Source organism: Ambystoma mexicanum, chromosome 5q (genome assembly GCF_040938575.1).
Source record: "Ambystoma mexicanum isolate Mex_15411 chromosome 5q, UKY_AmexF1_1, whole genome shotgun sequence".
Lineage (NCBI taxonomy): Eukaryota > Metazoa > Chordata > Amphibia > Caudata > Ambystomatidae > Ambystoma > Ambystoma mexicanum.
In genome coordinates, this window is record NC_090933.1 from 885,926,234 (window position 1) to 885,952,368 (window position 26,135).

Below are 26,135 nucleotides of genomic sequence, written 5' to 3' on the forward strand. Positions count from 1 at the left end.
CATTTTATGGGTGGCTGAATATGCATACAATAACTCGATACACTCTGGAACTGGTCAGAGCCCCTTTTATACCCTATATGGACATCACCCTCGTACTTCAGACTTGGACTCACCTCTGAGCCTTGAAATGCCCGCAGTGGACCATTTGCATTCTACGATTACTCAAGCCTTCAAGGATGCAACTGCACATTTGCAACATGCGAAAGGGAAATACAAAAAGAATGCGGATCTGCATCGAAGAGAGGCGCCTCCATACCAAATAGGGGATCAAGTATGGTTGGTTACCAAACACCTATCACTCAAGGGGCCTCGAACTTTTAATCCAAGGTATTTAGGCCCTTACTCGATCAAAGCTATAATCAACCCAGTGGCAGTCAAGCTCGATCTACCAGCTAACATGCGGATTCACCCCGTTTTTCATGTGTCACTTTTGAAACCAGTGCACCCAGGAACCAGATTAACAAAGCCACCAGAACCGATTCAGATAGATGGGGAGCCTGAATTCGAGGTGAAGAACATTTTGGATTCTAAGATCTCAAAATCAAAACTTTTCTATCTAATTGATTGGAAAGGGTACGGGCCCCAGGAAAGGTCTTGGGAACCCAGTGATCACGTACATGCACCTCGGCTGGTAAAAAGGTTCCATCGGAATTTCCCAAACAAACCGAAACCTCCAGAAGGAACGACCTTGGGAGGGGCCTTGGGGGGGGGGGGGGGGGAGTGCTGTCATGATGCCTACCCCCGGAGCACCAGGCCAGGCCCAGCACCCCCGGAAGCAGGCATCATGCCCTCGGGTAAAAGCCCAGCGGCCCCTTATAGGGGCTCTTTGGACACAGTCCTGGCGCCTTTGGCGCCAGGCTCATGTTGGACATCAGTCTTGGCGCCATAGGCGCCAGGCTCATAAAGGGAGGTGTTTTGTGCACTTACCTGATGCAGACCATGCTGCACGCTTCAGGCCTCCCTGAGACCTGAAAGGGACTATTTTTTCACTCGGGCGTGGCCAGGGAAGGATACATACCTAGTTGGGGAAGGATACATACCTGGGACTTCTTTGGAGGCTATTTAAGCCACGCCCAGGCAGCAGCTCATGCTTCGCGTTGTTCTGCTTCCTGCAGCTTAACGCTCACCGTGTCTGCTCCTGGACTCCAGCCACGCCCGCCTCGAACCTGGAAGACCTGCAAGGAAGGAAGAGAAGAGAAAGGTGAAAGGTGAAAACCAAGGACTATTTCAAACTTCTTACCTGCATCCGGAATCTTCTCGCCAGCATCCCTGAAGAAAGACTTCCATTTAAAAGCATTGCGTTGCTCGCTGCAGCGCCACGCTTCACTCACCTGTCCTCGAGACATCTCCCGGCTCCATCGCGGCTGTCAGCATCGGACGCCACATCTCTGCACCTAGGGGAGAGAGGAAGAAACAAAAGGTGAGCAGAAGGATCACACAAGGAAAGCCTGATTAACAGCCATAATACTTACCGGCTTTTCTTCCACATTTCGGGTCGGCGCCGCCCCGTTGGCAGGTACCGTACCCCCGCCCCTATGGGGAAAGGACAAGAGACATTTCTGGGGAATGATAAGGACATTTAGAGGGATCGCCCTCATCACTACTCACCTCAGCAGTTTAACCCCTCGACGCATCGCCTTCATTCTGCACCCGAAATAAAGGACAGATCACAGGTTAGAAAGACAACATAAAGGGGGCCTCACTTGAACTTTGATACTTACGGCGCATCGCTCAGGAAAGTCAAGTGGATTTTGCCAGCGCCATTCTGAAAACCAGTGAAGTAACTGGACGAACGCGCGCCCCTGCACCAGAAGCAGGATGGAGAGTTCATCCTTCCAAACCATAAGGTGAGCTTAAACTGTGGTTTGGAGGAAGTTAGAGAGGAACGAAGGGGGAAAGGGGGTAGCTAACACACTATTCTGCAGACTGTTAATCCCCTTTCTCATCTGCAGAAGGATATTCCTACGGGCCAGGCAAGCACGATTTGGAGGTCCTGTCCAATCAGTGTTCCGGGTCCTGCGCATCACGCTAGAAGAGGCCACAGCAATCCAGACTAGACCAGCGCCCCCGTGGGAACCAGGTGAGCGTTACAGCATCCTCATAAATAGTGGTGAGACACTTGAAATATTCAGTCCTAGGCAAAGGAGTATTTGTTTTCTCGACTGTAGTCGATATGGTCATAATATTTGTGGTCAAAGGAGCCGAGACTGTCAATGTCGACAGCTTCGACACCTGTAGCGTCAAGGAGCTTGGCGCTCGAAGCGCAGATGGCTTTTCATAATTTTTCAGGAGTCGATGATGCACCTTTTGACCACGTTGGTGTCGAAGTTGTCTCTTTCGGCATCGATGATGTCAACGACTCAGTCCTCTAAGGGACTTTTCCTCGACTCAAGGGATCCTTTGATCGGTCTCGAGGAGTTTTGCCCACCGGGTCCAAAGACGCACAGCTCTTATGCTTATGAGGTCTTTCGACCAGAGCATGGCTTTTGGGTGTAGTCGAGGGGGGAAAGGCCGTGTTCTCGATCAACTTCAACGTCTCAAGCCTAAACTCTTCCCACTGTGATGGTGAGACAGATTTAGTGGGGCAAACAACCCGTTCAGGAGAGGAACTGGATGGCGATCTATGGCGCCATTTCTTTCTATGTCTAGACGATGACGAGTGGTAGGAGCCGCTATGCGATCAGGATCATTTATTCTTCTTACGGCGAAGAGAAACAATTCTCGACTCGTCCAAAGTTTTTTCGTTTTTCGACAGAGTCGAAGGGGATTAATGGATCCTATCTGCCGCAAGCTTCCCTCTGCGCACTCTCAGGCCTTTCGAAGTCATGGACAAGCAGTCCTCACACTCAGATGACGGATGAGTGGATCCCAGACACCATAGGCATATCCTATGGGGGGGTCCGTAAAGGACATCTTTGCACCGCAGTCGCAGCATTTCTTGAAACCTGATTTGGGAGTGGAAGACGGAAACGACAGCCATTCTCTCGAATTTACTCTAAGATTTGAAGATTTTACTGGAAGATTTTCCTCACAAGGAACGAAGTGTACCGTACCCAAAGCGTAAGCACAGAAAAACCGAACTGAAGCCAACGGGCGCTGCACGTGCTACATATACCTTCGGTGACAACATCGAGACAGAGGCCTCTGAAGGACATTGAGTCTCAACAGGCACAGCGCACCCCGATTCATTTCTTTTTCGGAAGCAGCAAAGCTGGATATTGGAAATATCAAAAGATAAAGAATACGTGGGAGGACACAATCCATTCGAATGCAAGCACTTTTATAATCAATGTACATGAGGTATCAATTCCCCAAATACATTACCGGAGGGTTTTACTACAGAAAAGACGATAATGGCAACTCATGCAGGGTGAGAGTGCAGAACCAACAGTTTTGTACAATCCTATTTCCTCTAGTAGGTCCTGTTGCACATACCATATTTTGTAGGTCACTGAAGAATTGGGAAAGTTGAACAGTTAAACGGTTTCTTGAAATTGGGGCTATGGATTGATGCATAAGAATGTTATGAAATGTACTACTTTGCTATGCACAGTACACATTTGTGATAGCTGCTTTTAAATATGTTTGCAAAAATACTCAAAGCGGCAATAAACTGGTAACGATTACCTTCACGTATGGATTATTCTGAACCAGTGACACTGGAACTTGAAGAGTTAAGTAATCATTCTCCCGCCAGTTCAACAAAAAAGCGACACATTCTTCACCAATAACTTGACGCAGAGGAATATCTGAAAGGAGCAAAAACATAAAATTTACTAGAGCAACAACAGCATCACATTGTATTTACAATTAACATACAGTAGTACAGGAACATAACAAGTGAGCTTTCATGTTTGTAAATCCATCTGTATCCACTTGTAATCATATAAAAAATGTACTTTTTGAGTGAGAAGCAGAAATAATTGTTACCCTGAAATTGTAAAAGGGTAAAATAAAGTGTCAGCATTATAAGGACAGAATGCCAAGATGCTAAAGGCAAACTTCCTCATGCGAGGAGGTCACAAAGGGCAGAGTAGGTCTGGTTGGACAGCTTATGCGCAGAGTGCTTGCTTTGGATATGGGACCAGGCTGGATGCCTTAAGGTTGAATTACAGCACAGCTGACTCAGCCCTTAAGTCTTGCAAGGTCGATGAATGGAGTACCATTTCATTGGGTCATAAAAACATATAGCACTTAGCAGCAGCAGGAATCTCACCTAAGAGATATACAAAAACATGATATTAACATTATCATTATTTATTAATAAATTGGACATTCAACTGTGAAAGATTATATTTTAGAGGTCTGAAATGTGGTCACTCGTTATAAGCATCACCAGAGAAGTTTGAGATTTGCAAAATTAATGAAGGGTAGTGTTTATAAAAATAGTAACCTAGCCTTGGGGACTAGAAAATATAAATGAATCAATCAACAGACTACATTTCACCAATGGAAATCTATGGGATGGTAACAAAATAAAGTCCTGAGATTTTAAGGCACCATTTCAGGAGAGACCTATGGCTTTTTACATGTAAACCAATTTTACAGTATTTGTAGGGGAATACTCGCCGAACTGCCTTTAACATTGCTCCAAAAATATGTTCTGTTATGTTAGCGGTACTTGTATAGCACCCGGTCACCAACGGAATTGGTCCCCAGGAGCTCTGGCGGATCTGTAAACAGGAAGGGTGGGTTGGTTTAGTCGGGAAGAGGGGAGAAGGAGAGGGTGAGAGGTGGTGTGCTGTTGGCAGCTTCAGCTCGGTATACGAGTTCTGGGCTTTGGTGCTAGTATCGGATCGGGTGAAGGCCTCGAGTACTGTGGGTGAAGTTTATGTGTTGTTGATGCTGTGTGGTAAAGTGCGTGCGGATTGCTGGGAGAGAGATGGTTGTGTGGGTTTAAGTATGCAGAAGATTGAGGGTTGGGTTAGTGGGGTCTGTATCCTGATTCAGGTACTTATGGTTCCGTTACAGTTGTATACCTGTCGGTTGGGATGTTGCTGGTTCCTCGTAGGCCAACTCGCTCTGGTGATGTTGTGCTGATCCAACTGTATCCTATTGAGTATAGTTTGGATGTGTAGGTGCATCTGGACCTAATCTTCAGGTGTGCGACTGGGTGGGTAATAACTATTCTCAGGTTATCTAGTGTGACCCTGGTCGGTTAAGGCTTTGAATGGTTCAGGGTTGGAGTCGTGTTGATGTGTTGTCCTGGTGGATCCGTCTTGGTGAGCCTGTGTATTCAGACGTTTGTATCCTTCTATCATGACTGGTTCTTTGGTTTCTGTGGGGTGAACATCCTTGGGACTATTGTTTAGTTGTAGTTTTGTGTGGTGGGGCGTTGTGCTTCCTGCTTTGTATTGGTGGACAGTGTGTAGTGATGAAACATTCTGTTTCTCACCCATTGCATTGGGGCCCGTGGTGCAGTGCTTCCTTACCCCCTCTGTATTTTGTCCTTAGGGCTGTTGGGGAAGGTAATAGTTATGGTCATGGTCCTCTTGATGATTCGTTCTAGTCTTTCTGTCTTAGTTTGCTATGTTAACTGTCTTTGGTCGTATTGCGGCTGTCTCCCGTTTGGTCCTTTAGTATGTCGTGGGATGTTTACCTTGGCTTTTCCCATTGATTGATCGGTGTGTATCGCGGTCGCTCTACGTTCATTGATGTTTTTTTGTTATGTCGATGCTCCTGTGGCCAGTCTTTCTAGTTATGACGCGAAGAGCCAGGTTTTGAGTAATTTCCTGAATAATAGGTGGTTTCTTGTGTTACATATGTACTGTGGAAGGTCGTTCCAGGTTTTCGGGGCTTGATGAGAGAAGGAGGATCCTCCAAGTTTTCTTTTGTTGTAGGGCTTCGGTTCCAGGCGGATGTCCATGCTTGATCTGAGCGTTCTTGTTGGTTGATGTAGGCGCAGTTTGTCTCTTAGGAACTCAGCGTCTTCGTTGTGTACTGCTCTGTGTGCAATGCACATTATTTTGAATTTTATGAGTTGTTTTATTGGTAGCCAATGTAGTGTTTTCAAAGCTGGTGCGGTGGGTTCTCTTCGGGGTAGTTTCAGAAGTAGTCTGGCTGCCGCGTTTTGAATGCAATGTAGTTTTTTTAGGAGTCGTTCAGGCATGCCTAGGTATAGGCTGTTGGCGTAGTCTACCTTGGACATGACGAGTGCGATGATGGTGGTTGTTTTGTTGGCGAACGATAGAAACGGTAAGATTCTCTTTGCCGCTCGCAGGAGGCAGAAGCATTTCTTGAGGAGAGCGTTTACTTGTGGCTCTAGCGTGAGATTCTTGTCCATCAGAACCCCAGGTTTTTTTACAATCGGCGAGGGTGCTGGGGTTGTCCAGAGTTCCCTTGGCCAAGGGATGAATTGGTTTTCTCCTCCATTTTTTGTGACGATCATTATTTCAGTTTTGCCTGGGTTGATTTTGAGGGAGTTGGAGTTCATCCAGAACAATACATCGTGGAAACAGTTTTCTAGCGTTGAGTTTCTTTCCGGGGTTGTCTTGTATTTTGAAGATTATTTGTGTATCGTCAGCGTAGTTGTAGCAGGTGAGTCCGTGGCTTTTGATTATTCTGATAAGTAGATAAAGGTAGATGTTGAATAGTAGCAGGGAGAAGGATGATCCTTGTGGTACTCCACAGGTGGAATCTCTCGGGCTGGATTTGAAGGGTTTCACCCATACAGTTTCCGTTCTGTTTGTTAGGAAACATTTGATCCATGGTAGGGCGGTGTCTGTTATTCCAAGTCTTTCTAATCTTGTTATGAGGGTGTCATGGTCGACTGTGTCAAATGCTGCCAATAGGTCTAGGAGTATCAAGGCAGTGCTGTTGTCCTAGTCTGCGTTGAGTTTTAGATCGTCCCATATTGAGAGTAGAGCCGATTCCGTTCCTCTCAGTGGTCTGAAGCCAACTTGTGCCTGGTCTAGTAGGCCGTGCTCTTCTATAAACTCTTGGGTTGTTTTGTATACGTACGTTTCGAGCAGCTTGGCTGTATACGGTACGTTGGAGATTTGTCTGTAGTTGGAAAGGTCCTCTACGTTTCCCGCTGTATCTATGGCCTGCAGTTTTGAAGGCTTGTGGCACTTTCCCAATTGCGATGGAATGGTTGAGGACGTTCCTGTGATATTCCATGGGCGTTCCTTGTTTAAGAATCGATTTGTATATGTCTGGTGGGCAGGGGTCTTCGGGGGACCCTGAGTTATTGCTTTCATTCACAAGTTTGACGAAATGTCTCCACTGATATTTCTGGAAAGCTTCCTAGTTTGTTTGGGTGCTCCTCCCCGGTGTAGGTTGGGGTTGTGGTCAGATCAGACGGTCTGCTTTGTATGGTTTGTTGGAAGTTGGTGATTTTGTTTTTGAAGTGGTCTGCAAGGTCGTTGCAGAGTTTCGCGGACGGAGTTAGTGTGTTGTTACATCCCAGAGGGTTTTTGATTTCGTTTATGATTTTGAAAAGCTCTTTTTGGGTGTTTGTTGCTTAGAAGATTCAGTTGTCGTAGTGTTTCCTGTTAGCTTTTTGTATTTCCTTTTTGTAAGCCTGGTTGTGTTGTAGGAATTTCAGTTTGTTTGCCACGTCGTTTTGTTTTCTCCAATCAAGTTCTAGTCTTCGTTTTTTTCTTTTCATGGTGCTAAGTAGTGGGGAGAACCATTTTGCCATTGACCGTTTATTAGAAGCAGCGAAGGGTTTTTCTTTGGCGATGTTGTCTATAGTAGTTATAATCCAGGAATGCAGCAGGATTACCTTTTTGTCCAGGTTATCATCTTCCATGAGTGTTGGGTCTGGTTTGTTTATCTCCAGGAGTTTGTTCAGGTTGGAGTTTTTGATGGTTCTCCAATTTCTTTTCATGGTTTTCGTTGTTTTGTCCGGTGGACTGTTTGTTAGCGTGGTCATTTTGATTACGATGGGGATGATGAGGTGGTCGTTCCAGGGTATTTGGATTGGGGGTGCCGTGGTGAGGAGTAGTTTGCTCACGAAGATTGCGTCAAGTGTATGCCCTGCCGAGTGGGTTGCTCCTTTGACTAGTTGTTGTAGGTTCATTGCTGCTAGTTGGCTGGTTGGCGATTTTTGTATTGTCGTGCTTTCTCCTTCAAACCAGATGTTGAAGTCTCCTAGGACTATCAGGTGATTGTGTTTGATAGCTAGGACAGTGATTGCTTCTGTGAAGGAGTCTACGAAGATTGCATCGTAGGTTGGTGGTCTATGTATTAGTACAAATTTCAAGTTTGTTTTGGATGTTACTGCTAGACGTATGATTAGGGATTTGCATTTATCGATGATTAGTGGGTCTTCCAGTTTGATATCCAAGTGTTCCTTGTGAATGATTGCCAGCCCTCCCCCTTTTTTGGTTTTTATGTTTGATTGAAGGCATTTGAAGTATTCAGGCAAGCAGTTGTTGAGGGTGAGCTTGTAATTGTCGTCCAGCCACGTTTCTGTTACAAATAAGATGTCGATCCCTCCGTTGCAGAGCAGATCGTATATCTCTGTGGCATGTTTGGACATTGACCTTGCATTGATGAGGTTGCAGTTTATCTTTTTGGTGTGGTTTTGTTTGTTCCTTGTTTTGGTTTGTGGTTTTTTGGTTGTGGTGTATCGTTGTTGGCGTTGATTGGGGTGGATGAGGATCAGCGGAAGCTGCATCTTCATTGGAGCGGTCTGCTAGATTGAAAGCTTGGCTGTTCAGTGATGTTGCTTCTCTGTTTGTGCTGGTTAGGTGAAGGTCTGTTAAGGCTTCTTCGTTGAATTTGTCAGTTAGGTTCATGTTTGGGTTGTTGGTTATGAGATCTTCGTCGCCGTTATGTCCAGTATGGCGCGGGTGTCCTTCTGTTCTTGTGATGTATGGGGTGATGGGGTCGGATTCTAGCCACATTCTTCTTGGGTGTTACCATCTTTTTCCTGGTTGTCCCGGGATGTTCTTTGTGTGTCTTGAGGGTATCTTGGTTCTGGGGTTGTTGCGAGGTATGGTGTGAGATATAAGGAATTTTCCCTTTGGAATTTTGTTCTGGTAGTTTTGGTTTTTGGCGTTGTGTTTCTTCTATTTGAGGTTGGTGCTTCAGTGGTAGGTTGGATTTGTGTGCCTGTGTCCAGTGTGGCCTTGTCTTGTGCCCTTTCTCTGCGTCCCTTTCTGGTCCGGGGCATGTTGGTGCTCAGTGCGGAGGTGCCGGTTGAGTAGTTGGCTGCTGTGTCTTGTGATGGGAGTGCTGGTATTTCTTCTTGTGTTGGTAGGATTGGGTGCTTTTGTGCCGTCTATTCTTCCAGTGGGTCTGTTTGTGTATCCTCCGAGCGCTGTCCGGTGGGGTTTTGGTGCTGGGCGTAGTGTTGTCAGGGTTGTATGTCAAAGTACAGTGTCTCTGTAGGTCTCTCGGAAAGGGTGAGGGCGGTAGAACTATTCTAGCACGGACTGGTCCTCACTAGGAGTATGTTAAGGTGGTTTAGCTAGGTTTGTGCTTGAGACTAATTCTGACTACGTTCTGGAGCCTCGTATGGTAGGAGGGGCCCGAAGGAATATTGTAATCCTTATGAATCAAACATTTGGGAGCAGAGTCTTTGTTAAATTTGGGAGACCTGTATAGTGGGAGATAGGCCTATCAATGTAATCTGAATGGTACAAAAAGCAATTTTGGGGATAGAACCCCTGCTTAATTTTGGAGACCTGTATAGTGGGAGAGAGGCCTATCAATGCAATCTGAATATCATACAATACAGTTTGGGAACAGAGCCTCTGATAAAATTGGGAGACCTGCACGGTGGGAGAGGCGCCCCCTAATGCCATTCGAATACCACACAATACAGTCTGGGGACAGAACCCCTGCCAAATTTCGGAGACCTGTATAGTGGGAGAAAGGACCATCAATGCAATCTGAATGTCATACAATACAATTTTGGAATAGAACCCCTGATAATTTTGGGAGACTTGTATAGTGGGAGAGAGGCCTATCAATTCAATCTGAATATCATACAATACAACTATCAAAGTGATCTGAATGTCATACAATGCAATTTTGGAATAGAATCCCTAATAGTTTTGAGAGACCTGATGAATTTGGGGGACCTGTATAGTGGGAGAGAGGCCTAACAATGCAACCTGAATATCATAAAATACAACTTGGGGACAGAACCCCTGATAAGTTTGGAAGACCTGTATAGTGGGAGAGAGGCCTATCAATGCAATCTGAATGTCATACGATACAGTTGGGGAATGGAACCCCTGATAAGTTTGGGAGACCTGTATAGTGGGAGAGAGGCCTACCAATGCGATCAGAATATCATAGTATACAGTTTGGGGACAGAGACCCTGCTAAAGTTGGGAGGCCTGTGTATTGGGAGAGAGACCCATCAATGCAATCTGAACATCACACAACACAGTTTGTGCACAGAACCTCTGATAGATTTGGGGGACCTGTATAGTGGGAGAGAGGCCTAACAATGCAATCGGAATGTCATGCAATTCAATTTACGAACGGAAATCCTCCTAGATATGAGAAACCTGTTTATTGGGGGGAGGGGGGCTATCAATGCAATCTGAATATCATACAATACAGTTTGGGAACAGAAACCCTGCCAAATTTGGGAGACCTGTGTATTGGGAGAAAGGCTTATCTATGCAATCTGAATATCATACAATACAATTTGGGAGAAAGGCTTATCTATGCAATCTGAATATCATACAATACAATTTGGGAACAGGAACCCTGATAAATGTGGGAGACCTGTATAGTGAGAGAGAAGCCTATCAATGCAATTTGAATATCTTATAATACAATTTGGGAACAGAAACGGATAAATTTGGAGACCTGTATAGTGTCTACTATAGTGTATAGTGTCTATAGCTAATAACACTGTTGGGTCGTGGCCTGGAGCCAATGGCGTACAGAGGCTGAATAGCCGAGCTCCGGCCGAGACGCCCTTTCTCGAGCCTTTTTGCCGGCATAAGAAGTGCCTACGACCACGAAAATCTGATGCAGAGGTGGGAGAAGCTGACCCCGACACAATCTGCTTGACCAGCCTGGAAATTGGACCCTCTGGTCGGCGAAATTGTCCTCAAATCATACTCCCTCCCCAGCTTCCATACGCATCCAAGATGGCGCCCCGCGCCACTTAGCAGAAGCTCCGAGAAGGAAGCCGCCATCAAACGGCATCCGGGGATTAAGGTGGCCAGATCGAGCAGACCTAACACAATGGAGCACGATCACATGCAGGACATCGGAAGGGAGAGCCCTCACCCTGCTTCTCATCGCTGGGCGAGGCCCGCCACAGCGGCACCTGGACACCGCTCCCGTGGTACACTACGTGGGCTCAGCCGTCGCTGAGGACGGCCCGCTGAGGGTGCACACGACCACCGGAGGTTCCTCCCCATCGTCGGCCCGGGGCGCAGGACAGCGAGAACCAGCAGCAAGAGCGCGACTACGGCACCCTCAGATCTTCCTGCCCCGGCGAGTCGGACGCTCAGAGGTAAGGGCAGCGACATCACAGATATAGCGGCGACACCTCTACCCCGCCTGCAGATTCTGATTAATTGACTTTTGACACCTTGGGAACATCACTCATTACTCTACACACGGGGAGACAACTGATACCCCCACCGGTAACTCATCTAAAGTGTCCCAGGGGCAGCATCACTGAGACCCCAAGATGGCCTCCGGGAACAAAGCGAAAGCAGCCACCATGGACTCATTTGTATCCGCCAAGTCAAAAACCCCTACACAGGCTCGCTCTTGTACCCCAGAGATTACCCACACGAAAGAGGGGGAAACCACAGATAACCACTCCCAAATACTGGAGGCTAATGCTATTGCTTCATTGAGGACACACATAGACTAAGATCGACAAATTTAAAATGGACATTCAACTCATGCGTCAGGACGCCTGCAAATTAACTGAGAGGATGACAAACACTGAGACTTCAATAGAAGAAACGGCTGGGGCCACAGCAGCCTTGAAGTCCAAGGTTGCAGACCTAGACAAGAAAGTGGCTATCCTGGAGGAGAGGTCCGAGGAGGCCGAAGGTCAGGCTAGATGGGGCAACATTAGGATCCTAGGAGTACCAGAAGGAAACGAAGGCCCAAACACTACAGCCTACGTAGAATCCTTGCTACAACAGGAGATTGGGGCCGGGAAACTGTTGCAGGGTTTCGCAGTCGAAAGGGCCCACAGGTCCCCCCAGAAGCGGCCCCCACCTGGCTCATTTCCACGACCAATAATTGCTAAAATTCTAAACTTTCAGGATAGGGAAATTATCTTACGGCACTCCAGGAAAGAAGGCCCCATCGAACGTGGCGACTCTAAAATAACCATTTACCATGATCACACTCAGAAAGTGCAGCGGGAGAGGAACTCTTTCATCCCAGTGAAAGCAAGACTTCGACAACTAAACCTGAAATACAGGCTGCTCTACCCATCGCGCTTGAAAGTCATCTTCAACGGGCGTGCCATATTCCTAGAAAACCCAACGGCCGCCAACATGTGGCTGGAAGATAATAACCTTGCAGATGGTAAAGATGCTCCCCAGATGGAAGATTGAGGCTCTCAGACCGTCGGCATATGACACATGCTGCCATAAATGGCCATAACAAGCAGAAGCAACCGGACCTCAGAAGGTAATCCAACTAACAGTTAGCTACATAGAAACGGCCCTCGTTCGGCCTCTCCGCCAGACACCAGCCCTATCCCCCGCAGGCAATCCGGGTCGGGTCAGCCACCTGCCCGACCCAGCTCGTGCTCGATACCCGGATGGGTCTAGACGGCTCGAGAGCGCCCGAGCACCATAATGAAGATGTAGTCGCTGGGCGCACCAGTTCGAGTTTTGTTAACAGTTTTGTTAGTTATAGTTAGTCTTCATACCACTACCGCTGAAGAAGCACAAGATGGGTGCATGCTACAAGTCGGGGGACGAAGAACCCGATTACTCCCGTCAACAGTCTCATAACCTCGGATCGGCATTGCTACAGGCTCCAGGGGAGGAGCTGCCAGCGGGCTCGAAATATTGAACCGATGGCGTCACAACTCAAAATGATGACGTGGAATGTGAGAGGGATGAGCTCATACCTGAGACGAAACCGAATACAGTCCTATCTCTGCAGGAAAAAGGTTTCGAATGAGATGTTGCAAGAGATGCATCTTACGGAAGACACCATGTCCAAATTAACAGATCGATGGGCTGGGACCGGGAGATGATCCCCCTACTCAAAATACTCAAGGGGGTGTTCACATGGGTGAACCCGAATGTGCCCTTCCAATTGCAAAGATTCGAGTCCGATAAAGAAGGAAGGTATGTAATAATGTGGGGGCACTATTGAGCAGACTCCAATTTGCTTAGTCAATTCGTACTTCCCGCAAGATGGAATACCATGATACCTTAGAGCAATATGCTCACGGATGGCACACCACCGAAATAGGACCTTTATATGGGGCAGAGGGGACTTCAACTGTGTCATTGATGGCTCTATTGACAGGTCTGCACTACCCCCCCATCCAAGTAACCCCGCAACATGCGCTCTGATAGAAACGCTGCAACAACTCGACTTGGTGGATATTTGGAGGGAACAGCATCCTGCTGAAAAGGTCTATTCTTACTATTCAGCCCCGCACAAGATCCACACGAGAATCGATTATCTGTTCATCGACAGAGAACAAATACCATTGGCAGAAACCACGGCATATTTAGGAAGATCAATCTCAGACCACTCCCCACTGATCATGCAATGGCAATTAACGGGGCCTAGACCACCAATCCCCATGTGGAGGATGCCTACTGTGGCCCTCGCCGACCCTGAGTTCAGAGAGGACCTCGCTGAAAAACTAGAAGAATACATTGACATTAATAAAGGCTCAGTATCTACCTGGAGCACATTGTGGGAAGCCATGAAGGTAGTGGCTAGAGGAGAAATAATATCAAAAGCTGGAGCCACTCGCAGGCAATGAGGACTGAACTCGAAGCACAAGAGGAAGAGATCTCCCGTCTAGAATCCACCTCAGCCATTACTCCAGAGGTCGAAATGAAGTTGAAGGAAGCCCGCGAGAAATGCCAATCTTCCTGGGACAGATTAGAGAAGTTTGACTTCGCAACATACACTACCAGGTCTCACAAGGAGTCTGACAAACCCGGCAGACTGCTGGCCTAGCTGTGTAAGCGTGAACGCCCCAGGCACCTCCCAACGGAGATACTGGACGAAAACGGGATACGTCACAAGACACCTAGAAATTAATGAAGCGTTTGCCAAATTCTACTCCAGATTGTACTCCCATGACACACAAATAGACAGAGATGAAATTAAAGAAACACTGGAAGAGATAGGCCTCCCCAAAATATCCAGCGATCAGAGAGAGGCACTGGAGATGGAAATCACAGCAGAAGACGTGACAGGAGCAATCAGATCGCTGGCCACTTATAAGGCTCCCGGAAGTGACGGCCTCCCGTCTGAATTTTACAAAACATACAAATCCACTCTCACCCCAATCCTCCACGAGGTCTACCTAGAGGCCTACGAAAACTGGGTCTTACCTAACACTATGAAAGAGACAATAATTATTCCCATGCTCAAACCAAACAAACCACCCACTGACTGTGACTATCGCCCTCTGGCCATGTTAAATTATGACAGCAAGATTCTCACTACTATAGTGGCCAGCAGACTCGCTAGGGTGGTAGGGTCCCTAATCCACGAAGACCAGAATGGTTTTGTTCCAGGACGTAATACCACAGCCAACCTGAGAAGGCTTCAACACATTATGGCCGAAACCTATGAGAATGAAGAAGACCTAGCAGTAGCATCACTCGATGCCATCAAGGCCTTTGATTCCATCTTCTGGGAGTGGCTCGTCGAGGTGCTTAGAGGGTTCGGGTTTGGCGAGGGCTTTGTCAGATGGATCACAGTACTCTATAATTCTCCTGTGGCAAGAGTTAAAACCGGCAGAACAGTGTCTGAATCCTGGAAAATACAAAGGGGCACCAGACAAGGGTGCCCACTGTCGCTCATGCTATACATATTGGGCCTGGAGCCGATTGCCATATATTTTAGGAAACAGTTCTTTGACGCTGGCATCAAAGTGGGCAACAAACATAACATAATATCCCTATACGCGGACAATGTCCTTTTATACTTGAAAGATCCCCAGGTCAACGCACCAATCACATTGGATGTACTAGACAACTATGCAAAATACTCTGGGATCAAATTCAGTAAACAGAAATCCTCTGCCTTTCCCTTGGCTAGCCTGAGAGGCCTAGAAGAAACTGATCTCCCGGACATTGGGATAAAGTGGCAACTCGACACGTTTCGGTACCTAGGAATTAATGTGAGCCACACCCCGATGCTCACACACAAGCACAACACGGAAGTAGCAATAACCAGCCTTCGCAGATCCATGAAATTTTGGTCTAGACTCCCACTTGCAATGGTAGGCAGAGCAGCAATCGTTAAGATGATAATCCTCCCCCGATTTCTGCATTTCTTCGTCAACATATGCCACTACGTCAGACCGCCCTTCTTTAAGAAATTGGAGGCACTTATCAAGGACTTCCTATGGGGACCTACCAGGCATAAATTGACTTTGGCTACCCTATCCCTCCCATACAAGGAAGGGGGAATACAACTCCCAGACTTCCAGCTGTATTATCTTGCGGCACAGCTTAGCCACGTGACGAAGTGGCTCTCAGACGATCCATCAGCCGAGCTGGGACTATTGCGACAATCTCCCTCCAGAATATTCCCCAAAGAAACTCTTTGGAACCCTCTACGACAATCCCCAGATGCCCCCCTGATCGTCGAACTTGGTAGGCAGATTTGGACCAGAACCTGCTACATCCGGCAGGTGAAACACCCTTACTCTCCAGACAACCCCATTCTGGTTGACGTGTGCAGAACAGAATCGGATCTCTCCACAGCTAGGAGGTGGGAGGGCTCTGGAATTTACACATGGGGGGACATGTTTGAGGAGGGCAAATTCAGGGATTTTGAGTCACTGCAGGCTAATGAAGGGCTATCAAGCGGCCAGTTTCTCTGGTATCACCGGCTCAAACAAACCGCCAAGAAGATCTGGTGCAGCTGGCCGGAGGAACCCACCCCAGACCCACTGTTACAGGAGATGCACAACCTTACGGATGCGACACTGAAGGCAAAACGGGAAACGGACCTCGAAACTACGCTTACAGACATGGAATGGGAAAGAACGTTACTATACCCCAAGAAGGTGTCGAGAAACTCCAGATTTGGTCAGATACAACTAAACGTCCTATATCGGACGTATATGACCCCACACAGGGTGGCCTCCTTCAACAAACAAGCCTCCCCGGCTTGCCCATGGTGTGGGAACGACAAAGCTGATCTGATCCACATGTTCTGGACTTGCACCAGGACAATGGCGCTGTGGTCCAAAGTTAAACAGACCTGCACTGATGCCGGGATAAGCAGATATGAATGGACACCCGGGGAATGCTGATTAGGGGTCTACCCCAGACCAAGCAAATACAAACATGTTGTTAAGTTGATGGACATTGCATGTATCCTTGCAAAAAGAACTATAGCCATGGCATGGAAGACACCAGGGGGCCATAGACATGAACGCTGGATGAAAGAACTAGAGAGATGGACTGCAGCCGAAACAAGAGCCTGGCAAGATGGAATCATCTCTAGCGGAGACATTGCGAGTGGAACTCTAGAGTCTTGGAAGGCCCTCCTGAGAGATACACTTCAGTGCAGACCATAAACCCCCTTGATAAACCCCACCACTTTGCCATAACAGATCTCTCGGACTCGCCTGGATATGGTGATCTTCTTGACCGAGATCCCTCCCACTTCCCGTGACATCGGAACCCCTATTTGCAGCCATGCCCACCTAAGTAAGAGGAACTGTTTTGCATGAAGACTGTTGTTTATGTTTATTGTTTTAGTTAATTTTCTTGTATTTGTATGCATCTAATACAAATGCCAATAAAATATGTTTAAAAAAAAATAGCTAATAACACTGTTTTATATTGGTTTAAGTGGCTAGGATTATAGGGTAGAGTGGTTCATCTACTCCTAACCCAGGCCACTCCTACCTTACAGGTCCTTGTAGTTGATGGTTGACGGCTGGCACCCGGCTTCCCCTGTGGACTCGGGCCGACACTTCCTAGAGCCTCCTCTTTTGGGGCCTCCCTTGGGCTTGGGCCTTTAGCGGGCAGATGGCTGCCCTGGGAAGACCAGTGAAGAAGGATTCCTAGTGAAGGAAGCAGGGGGTAGGGGAGAGGGGCAGTGGGCAGCAACGGCGCTGGAATGGGCACAGAAAGTAAATGCTATGGGCCCAGAGGGCGCTCTGGAAGTGGCCGCACTTACTTACCTCTGGGGTGGGTTGGGAGGCAAGATGGAAGGGAAAAAACAGGAAGGGGGTGCGGGTGGGGAAGGACTACTGCGGGTTCGGAAGGGTCCTCGAGGCCAACACAGATGTTGCTGTGGGACGGTTGAATGAGGGCGGGTCACTCACTGTGCTTCTGGACCAAATCCAGGTATCACACGGAACAAAGCTCCAATCAGGGCTCGGGGGCGGGATGGGAGGCGGGAGGGCTGGGATCCAGGAAGGGGAGCTGGGAGGGTTGTGGCGAGCTGGGGTGGGGGGGGGGGGAATGCAGGGGAAGCGGGCCTGGCCGCTAGTGTTTCTTTTCTTGTTGGGGTGCCGGGGGACCTGGGGGCTGTGGGAGCATCGGCCATCAATTAAAACATGACTGGAGATTTGCTCCAGTTTTGTACATTTCGTTTTGGATTTTATGCACATTAATGTGAACGATCTGAAAACACTTTGGAGCCTGTTGTGATTGCCCGCATGTTTTCATATTAGAGGTAATAATCGGTCAATAACTCATTTGTATGATGTTTTAGATTTTTTTAATGATCACTGGTCATGTAAGCTTTGAAGAAGTGGTTTTCAGTTTCCATAAAAGTCAAGGTTACAAAGCTGGAATTGCAATTTCCAGTGTTATTTAATGATCAATAAAATGCTAGACTTACAAACTCTCTAGGTAGTGCATGCTATAGAAGAAACAATGACTTGCTTCTGGGTAATGTTTTTTTCTGATGGATGTTCCTCCCACATATTCCTCATCTATGATATTCTATCCCAGAGCAGTGGTTCTTCTGAAACATTTCTGTCACCAGATGGCGTACCGTGACTCCAACCGACACCCCTACACGACGGACATGACAGCAGGGCCAGTACAGATTGGGGCGCTGCACCCTGTGACTTTAATTCCACACTTTTTCATTAGTCTTCCGACACTGAGGGACCGCGGAACTAAAGGTGTACTAGTTATTTGCCTGGTGGGGCAGGTTTGGAGGGCAGTGAGGAATTCATAAGAGGAACATATATCAGAAAGAACATTACCAAGAGGTAAGTCATTTGTTGTTCTAATGCATTCCTTCTTCCCACGGATTTCTCATCTGGTTTAGACTCCCACAACAGTATGTGGAACTGGGGTAGGGGGGAGAGCAAGAGCACACCACCTAAACCAGAAAACTCTTGAGAATATCCCTGACGAAGCGAGTGTCCAGCCCAAAAAAGGAATCCAAGCAGTATTGCTTGGCAAACATGTACAAAGAGGTCCATGTAGCCACCTAGCAAATGCCCAGGACAGGGTCTCCCCTCTTGCAGGGGAGAGGTGGCAGCCAGACCTCTGATACAATGAGCCCCAAGACCTTTAGGCGCATACTTTTGCAGAGAATGATCCATCTCAACAGCAACTGTTTGGTCACAGCACCTCCAACACGGGCCTCGGAATAACCACAAAAAGCTAGTCATCTTTTCTGATGTCCCTCGTCCGAGAGACATAGCAGCTGAGAGTCCGCACCGGGACCTGCTGATGAAGGAAGGGGCAGAGAAAAAAACCACTGGAAGATGGAGCTTTTGAAAGAGAAACAAATCAGATACCACCGTCAAAAGGAAGCAAGGTCTCACCCTCAATGTCACCTTCTCCTTGGAGAAAACCAAATAGGGAGGTTTAACAAACATCTGGGCTCACTCATCCGCCCCTTGGAAGTGATGGCAACAAGGAAAATCAATTTAAGGGTTTGCAATCTAAGAGAACATGAATGCAGGAAACGTCAACAATAAATTAAAATCCCATGCCAGAACCAAAAACCAGCATGCTGGAAACAAAATCCATTCAAAAAGTGGATCAACAGTGGGAATTGTGAAGAAAGAGTCTTGATCAAGGGTTGTTTTAAAGACTAAATTAGCAGCCAGGTACCCCTTCACACAGTGCAAATCTGCAGGCCCATCCAGGCAAAAGACAGCAACAAATTCCAAAACAGAGGCTATATGGGACAGGATTAAAAGGTCCAGATCCTCCTCCTGGAAGTAAGCCAAGACTTTACCGGACTGCAGGCATAAAAAGACTTAATGGCAAGGTCTCCCATGTGAGAGAAGCACATACCGAACATCGTCCCACACCTTGTATCTCAGCCTCTTGGCAGCCAAGCAGGAAGGTTCAAGATGCTGAGGTTCAGGTGGAGGACCCGTCCCCCCGACTGGGAGAGCAGATCCACTCTCAGTGGAAGGCGCCAGTAAGGGAAGATGGGCATGTCCAGCTACTCTGGGTACCACGCTCTGAGACCAGTGAGCAGCAATTAAGATAAATGTGGAGCCGAACAAGCGCATTATCCTGAGAACAAGCAGAATGCTGAGTAAATTATCTGGAGAAGAACAACTTGCACTTCCTGTTCACACTGGAAGTGAAGAGATCCACCTCAGGAGTTCCCCAATGGGACCTACTGGCAGAACTCGTGGGGGCAGAAGTCTGTCTGCTCAAGGCATCAGCTGTGGCACTCTTTTACACAAAAGTGAGCCACCATCAGAAACATTGTTCTCCAGAGCCCAGAACCACAGTTGCATTGCTTTTCTGCATAGCCGCAACGACCCCATAGCACAGACTTGCACTTTACAGAGGGGAAGAAGGCAACCAGGGACAGCCTGAGCGCCCTCAACTCAAACAAGTTGATGTGTTCCCAAGACTCAGAGGGAGACCACAGTCTGTTCATTGTCAGATCCAACAGAAGAGTGCCCAAACCCTTCATGGAAGCATCAGTGACCACCGTAACCTGTCCTCCTTCAAAACCGGAAAGTATATTGACTTCCTACAAAAGTGTTGGTAGGAGGATGGTCTGGAGCAAATTGAATGAAAGGGAGAAAATAACCCTGATGAACGATTTGTATTGCCAAAGCGTTGGACGTGGTGTGGGACCATTCAGAGCTGAAATGGGAAATTGCACTTGTGGAAGAAGTCCCTTTTACAAAATGTTTGAACCTGGGTGGGTGAGGGGTATGTAAAGGCAGCAATTCCACCTCTGTGTGCTCTTCCACCTCTAGCCGTGGGGAAATGGCAAGCGTGTTGCCTACATGAGGGACATAGGTGGCAGAGGGCTTAAATCCTTGCCCTTTGCTGGGTGGGATTGTGTGTTGCTTAACAGACAGACCCAAAGACTTAGCTGCTGTTTAAGAGGGTTGTAATCTATGCAGGGAGTAACTGGCTCTAGCCCTGAAGAAGTTATGTGCATCATAGAGCATACTCAGGAGCTTTGCCTGCACAGGTTGTGTGAACCCCAATGTCCTCATCCACAAATGCCTTCCGACTACTGTAACAGTAGTCACAGCACGCCCCACTCAGTGAGCCTTAGCTAGCCTAGATTGTAGAATTTGTTGAGAAGCTTCTCTGCCATTATGGACCAGGGCCTCGAAGCCCTCCACCACCTCCACTTCAGGTAGGTGATCGGCTACTCCCCTTATGGCAAACTAGAGGCCAAATGCAAATTAAGCGCTCATGGCTATAAGGGCAACGGTGCCTACGCGAAAAACTTCCCGCATGCATCCAATCTCTTGCTCTCCCTGTCCGGAGGTTGTGGCCTAGACCACCAAGCCAGGTTTGATGGAGCTTGGAGGGGTTTCCTTTCCAATTCTCAGTCTACTGTCGGGACGTAGGCAGGTATTTCCCAGGCTTCCATCACTGGGGCCTCAATGGCCGTGTTAAAAGCCTGCAAGGTCTCTTTTTTAGGTCCTTCACCCAGGATGTCTGTTTGTTCAAATTGAAGCTTATGTCTGAATGGAGCGGACAACCCTAGGCTGTCAACCATTAGATGATGAAAGGAGGCCTGGGATCGACCGGAGTCTGCACCAGTAGGATGTCCAACTCTGGAGAAGTGTCAAGGCCACTGGCCTCTAGTAGGTCTGAAGCCAACTCCAACAAACCCTCACCCTCTCTGTAGAACCTCTCGGTGAAGTCCCTATCTCCTTAGAACATAGGGGTTCCATCCTAAAGGGAATGTGGTCCCCTTCCTCATTGAAGATTTGACCATCTTCGACATAAATGTCCCCCCATAGGAAGTGGGGCATACTCTAGAGGAGCTCCAAAGTAGAGGGGAGCTGGCGTCGGCTCTGAGGTCTTGACGACCAAAGGGGGAGAATGTTGGCACCAGCATGGGTCTTCACCTGTAGGAGCTGGGGAAGAGCCCTTAGGCATGCAGTCGTGGTCTATCATGGGGTCTCTGCTAGCTTGGTCAACCGTGCTGGCCCCCGATGGCATCGCTGGAGCCAAAGTCACCGGGGACTTGGTGAAGATGTCAAACATCTTCAGCTTAAAGGCTTCTCACTCATCCGGGGTGGAGGATTGAGAGGGTAACAGTACCTGTGGTGCTGATCCAGGGAGCCCTTGCAGCAGTGATTACTTTGGAGAGGAAGAAGAGTGGTGGCAAGAGGAGCTATTGGACTGCTTGATGAGCAGGACCTCTTGGGATGCTGCTGCTGCTTCTCCTCCTTTTGGAATGGATACCTGTCTTCCAACTTCCTCTCTGCACCCTGTGACCTCGATTGAGAACTCTTTTCTTTGCCTTTTTCCCCTGTGGGAAAAGGTAAAGAGTATAGTTGCCCACTCCCAGACAGCCTTAAGGAGCATGGATTTGCATGAACTTCAGTCTTGGGGATATTTCTCCCCCAAGCAATACATACATATTGTGTGGGTCAAAGATCAACATTTGTTGACTACAATTCAGACAGGGCTTGAAGCCAGGGCCTTTAAGGGTTAGGCATGTTTTCACAAAACAAAGAGCAGTTTTACCAAAGTGCACTAAGTGCATAGGAAAAAGGAACTAAAGTCACAGTGCTCGGGCTATAATAGATAATGGCCCCAACGTCATGTCCAGTGCTGGGTGTATATTGGGGTCAGTGGAGGTGACGCAGAGGTGCGCTGCACACCGTGGTGATGGACATTTTTTTAAAGAACAGCTTTGCTGGAATAGAATATCAAAGATGAGGGATCCATGGGACGAGGGAATCCATTAGAAATACAGTTACTCAATCACACTGAACATAACTAGGTTTAACTCATATTACATCTGTTTCGGAAAGCTGCGAAACCAAGTTAGAATGGAAGCAGACAAAATATATATTTTAAAATCATCAATTAAGATTTTTCAAACTAGAAGTAAAAGAAAGTCTAGATTCTATTTAAGACACAGAGTTGGGCATTATACTTCTCATTTCTTAATTACACCGCTCAAGCAGCAACTTTTCAAAATTGAAACCAGCCTTACAAAACTACATTTCACACAAACTTAGGCAGTTCAATAGAAATCTATCACGTGTTGCTTGTCTAATCCTATCTTCTTAAAAGCACTTGTAAAGCGCACGCACACCCCGAAGGCATCTTGGCGCTACTTCAGCAACTGCCATCCAGAGCACTACTTAACTGGAGACGATCTACACAAAAATAAATGTTTTCAAGGATTGGCAAAAGGAAACATGGTCAACAGTGGCCTGAAGATGGAAAGGAAGCGAGTTCCAGAACCTTGCTGCGGCAATGGAAAAGGCATGCCACCCATCCGAGCAAGCCACACATTGGATGGTGCCTGACTCCTGAGAGCGGAGGGGGCGATTAGGAAGGTACATGCGCAATGTACACTGAAGGTACTCAGTACCCCTGCCATAAAAGGGCACTATGCACTATGCACATAGACAAACTGAATCCTTGCACAATGGCAAGCCAGTGCAAGACAGGGGAGATGTGCATATGAAAAGGGTCTGAGTCACCAGTCTCGCCTGCAGCATTTTGCAAAACCTGTAGGCGGCGCAACAAATATAATGGCTGGCTAGATAGTGGTAGACTTCTGCAACTCGCTGCAACCACTGGAGCGTGAAACTGTATAAAAGCCAGCATCTTACAGAGAGCCTATGTTTGTAGTGTCTAGATTGATATACAGATATTATCTGAGCCTCAAGTTAAAGGGAGGATGAGAGCTTAACTCCTAAATCCTTCACCACAGACACCAGTGAGGGGAAAGAACCAAGAGAAGAGGGCCAAAACGAAGTAGTCCATTAGGGATGAAACCGGGAGGGTCACCAGCAGGAACTCAGTCTTGTCCCCATTTAATTGCAGCCAGGTGCCGCTAATTCAAAAACCCACGGCCTCCAGGCAACTCTGCAGCTGAGACGGCAGATTGGGCTGAGAAACATCAAGCAGCAAGATGACCAGGGTATCATCGACATAGAAGTAGCAACCGAGAGAGTGAGAGTGGACGAGCTCCACCAATTGCTGGATATAAACACTGAATAGAGTAGGGGACAAGGCAGACCTCTGGGGGACCCTGCAGGATAGAGGTACAGACAAAGAATGGAGGGAAGTAGGAGAACTTACCTTACCGTAATGTTCTATGGATTCTCCTTCCGCAGATTCCTCATCATGATAGATATCCATCATCCAGGTCTATTGTTGAGAAACTTTTCGACAGGCCACATATTGGACCTCGACTAGGTCGTCTATCGTTGATCCGTCTCGTCTGTCTCTCGATCGTCGGCTCCGGACGGGACGTCAGGCGTCATATATACAGCAGGTAATTACGCCCCATGCTTCAGTTCCTCCAATCTCCCCCCTCCCCCTGATTGAATGCTGCAGAAGGAAAAACCACAGGTGGCTAACCAGCCGTTAAAACACTAACAAGGATACATCCCAACAGGGTGAAACCCCACAACAATGTTTGAAAATATTTTCTTTTACATTTGTTTTTTTAGAATGAGACAGAAGCGGTCATTCCAGAGCCATCACCAGATGCCTTCTCGTTTCGACAGAAGTGACAACCCACAGAACTTTCTGAGCAGTGATGGATGGGAGGGTCGATGAGGAATCTGCGGGAGAAGAATCCATAAAAAAAAACATTACGGTAAGGTAATTTCTCCTTCAAAGGATTGGTTTTCTCCTGCAGATTCTTCATCATGATAGACTCCCCAAGCAGTTAGGATAATGGAGGGGAGCAGAAATATTTAAAGCAGTAGATTCTGTAGAACCGCCCTACCAAACCTTGCATCTGCTCCCCGTGCCACATCCAAGGCATAGTGCTTGGTGAAGGTATGCAAGGATAACCAGGTGGCCACCCGGCATATATCACTAACAGGGACCCCTCTCTGGAGGGCTGTAGAGGCTGAGACCCCGCTGGTCGAGTGGGCCCGGATGCCCAATGGAAGCTTCTTGCCTGCCGAATCATAACACTTGAATATGCACAAAATAATCCACTGAGACAGGGTTTGTTTGGTGATGGCAAGGCCTTTTCTAGACAAGGAATGGGCCACAAACAACTGGTCTGATTTCCTAACCTCAGACGTGCAAGCAAGATAGAAGCTTAACACTCTCTTGGGATCAAGGTGATGGAACCGCTCCTCCTACTTTGAGGGATGCAGAGGAGGGTAAAAGACAGGTAAGTCAATAGACTGGGACATATGAAATTCTGAAACCACCTTTGGAAGGAATCCGGGTCCGACTTTAAGAGAGACTTTCTCACGAAAGAGCTTCAGAAATTGAGGTTTGCAGCAAAAGGCTTGGAGTTCGCTAGCCCTCCCGGCAGAAGTGATTGCAACCAAAAAGGCTGTTTTAAGGCACAACAGTCACAAGCAACATGAAAGCATAGGCTCAAACAGAGACGTAATTAAGTAGGTCAAAACTAGATTAAGATCCCAATCGAGGACAACAAATGGGGTCGGCGGAAACTTGTTGAGAAGGCCCTTCAGAAACTGGGCCATGACCAGAATGGTAAAAATTGAACCTTGGTCTGGGGACCTCTTGATAAAACAGGGCCGCCAAATAGTTTTTATGGTGATTCCAGCCTTATAAGAATTTGGTGCTTTTCCTTAGTCTTAAGTACTGAATAAAGGGTCCCATGCTTGCTGTGAGTTGCCGATTCTTGTCCTGAGACTGTACAGGAACTGAAAATAGAATATGTATTAATAGATTCAACTTGTCTTGAGCATGTACGTAAAAATTGGTTAGAGACTGTTTTGTTTTTGACTGCTCAGCAAAATTTTATTTTTACATATTTGATGGTTGCAGGTTTGGTTGAATTTACTTCATTCAACTATCACACTTTGAAACATTGGCTCCATTCATTTGGAATAGTCATACATATTTTGTGGGAAATCTTCAAGTTCTTGTTGGTTGTGCTTAATTTTGCATCTATGCCTCTTATCCTGTGTTGACTTTGCTGTATTTAATGACCACACTAGAACAGTCGTACTCATTTTGTAAGGCATCTCCCTTTGCTATTATTCCTATCCCGACATGTGTTTCTCCGTCTGACGTGTGAGGGTTCTTCTGGGGATAGGTTGCGTTTCAAAAATAAGATTTATTATTGGATACGAAATCCGGTAAATATTCAGTTCGTTGCATGAGGCTTGTTAAAAGTTTTGTGTAAGTATCTTGACTTTAACGATGTTTGGAATTCAAAATAGCGTATGCCTTTATGCTGATCTTATATCCCCGTGGGGTCAATGCTTATCAATTAGGTTTTCTGAGGTTATTTCAAGAAATATATTTTGTCTATTTTACAATACACCCAACCCTGTGATTATAATCGTGTGCAGGCGCCGGCTGCATCTCTTTCATATGGTTGAGAAAATAAAAATAATATCATTAATGTGTGCTTGTGTTCTTGTATGCGTTTGCTAACACATGTATTGTGTTTGCATCATTCACTACAAAAGCAAAATAGCGTTCTGCTATACTTACCATAGACTTAATATTAGTTTCATTGTCAACATACAGAAACAATATACAATAAAAAACATGACATTTTTTGTTGTGACTTATTCAAGTATTAAAGGAAATGACGCATCTCTTGTTCTATATTTATACCAGTATGGCACATATCCA

The 26,135-nt window shown here is 47.0% G+C and overlaps 1 protein-coding gene across 2 annotated transcripts in view; it reads right to left on the minus strand.

Moving 5' to 3' along the window:
• Positions 1 to 26,135, minus strand: part of INTS8 (integrator complex subunit 8) — a 2,196,017-nt gene that overhangs the window by 696,206 nt on the left and 1,473,676 nt on the right. For both annotated transcript variants that reach the window (XM_069621379.1, XM_069621380.1), the window contains exon 17: positions 3,628 to 3,749. In XM_069621379.1, coding sequence (XP_069477480.1) covers positions 3,628 to 3,749 — 122 coding nt within the window. The remainder of the gene's footprint in view (positions 1 to 3,627; positions 3,750 to 26,135) is intronic.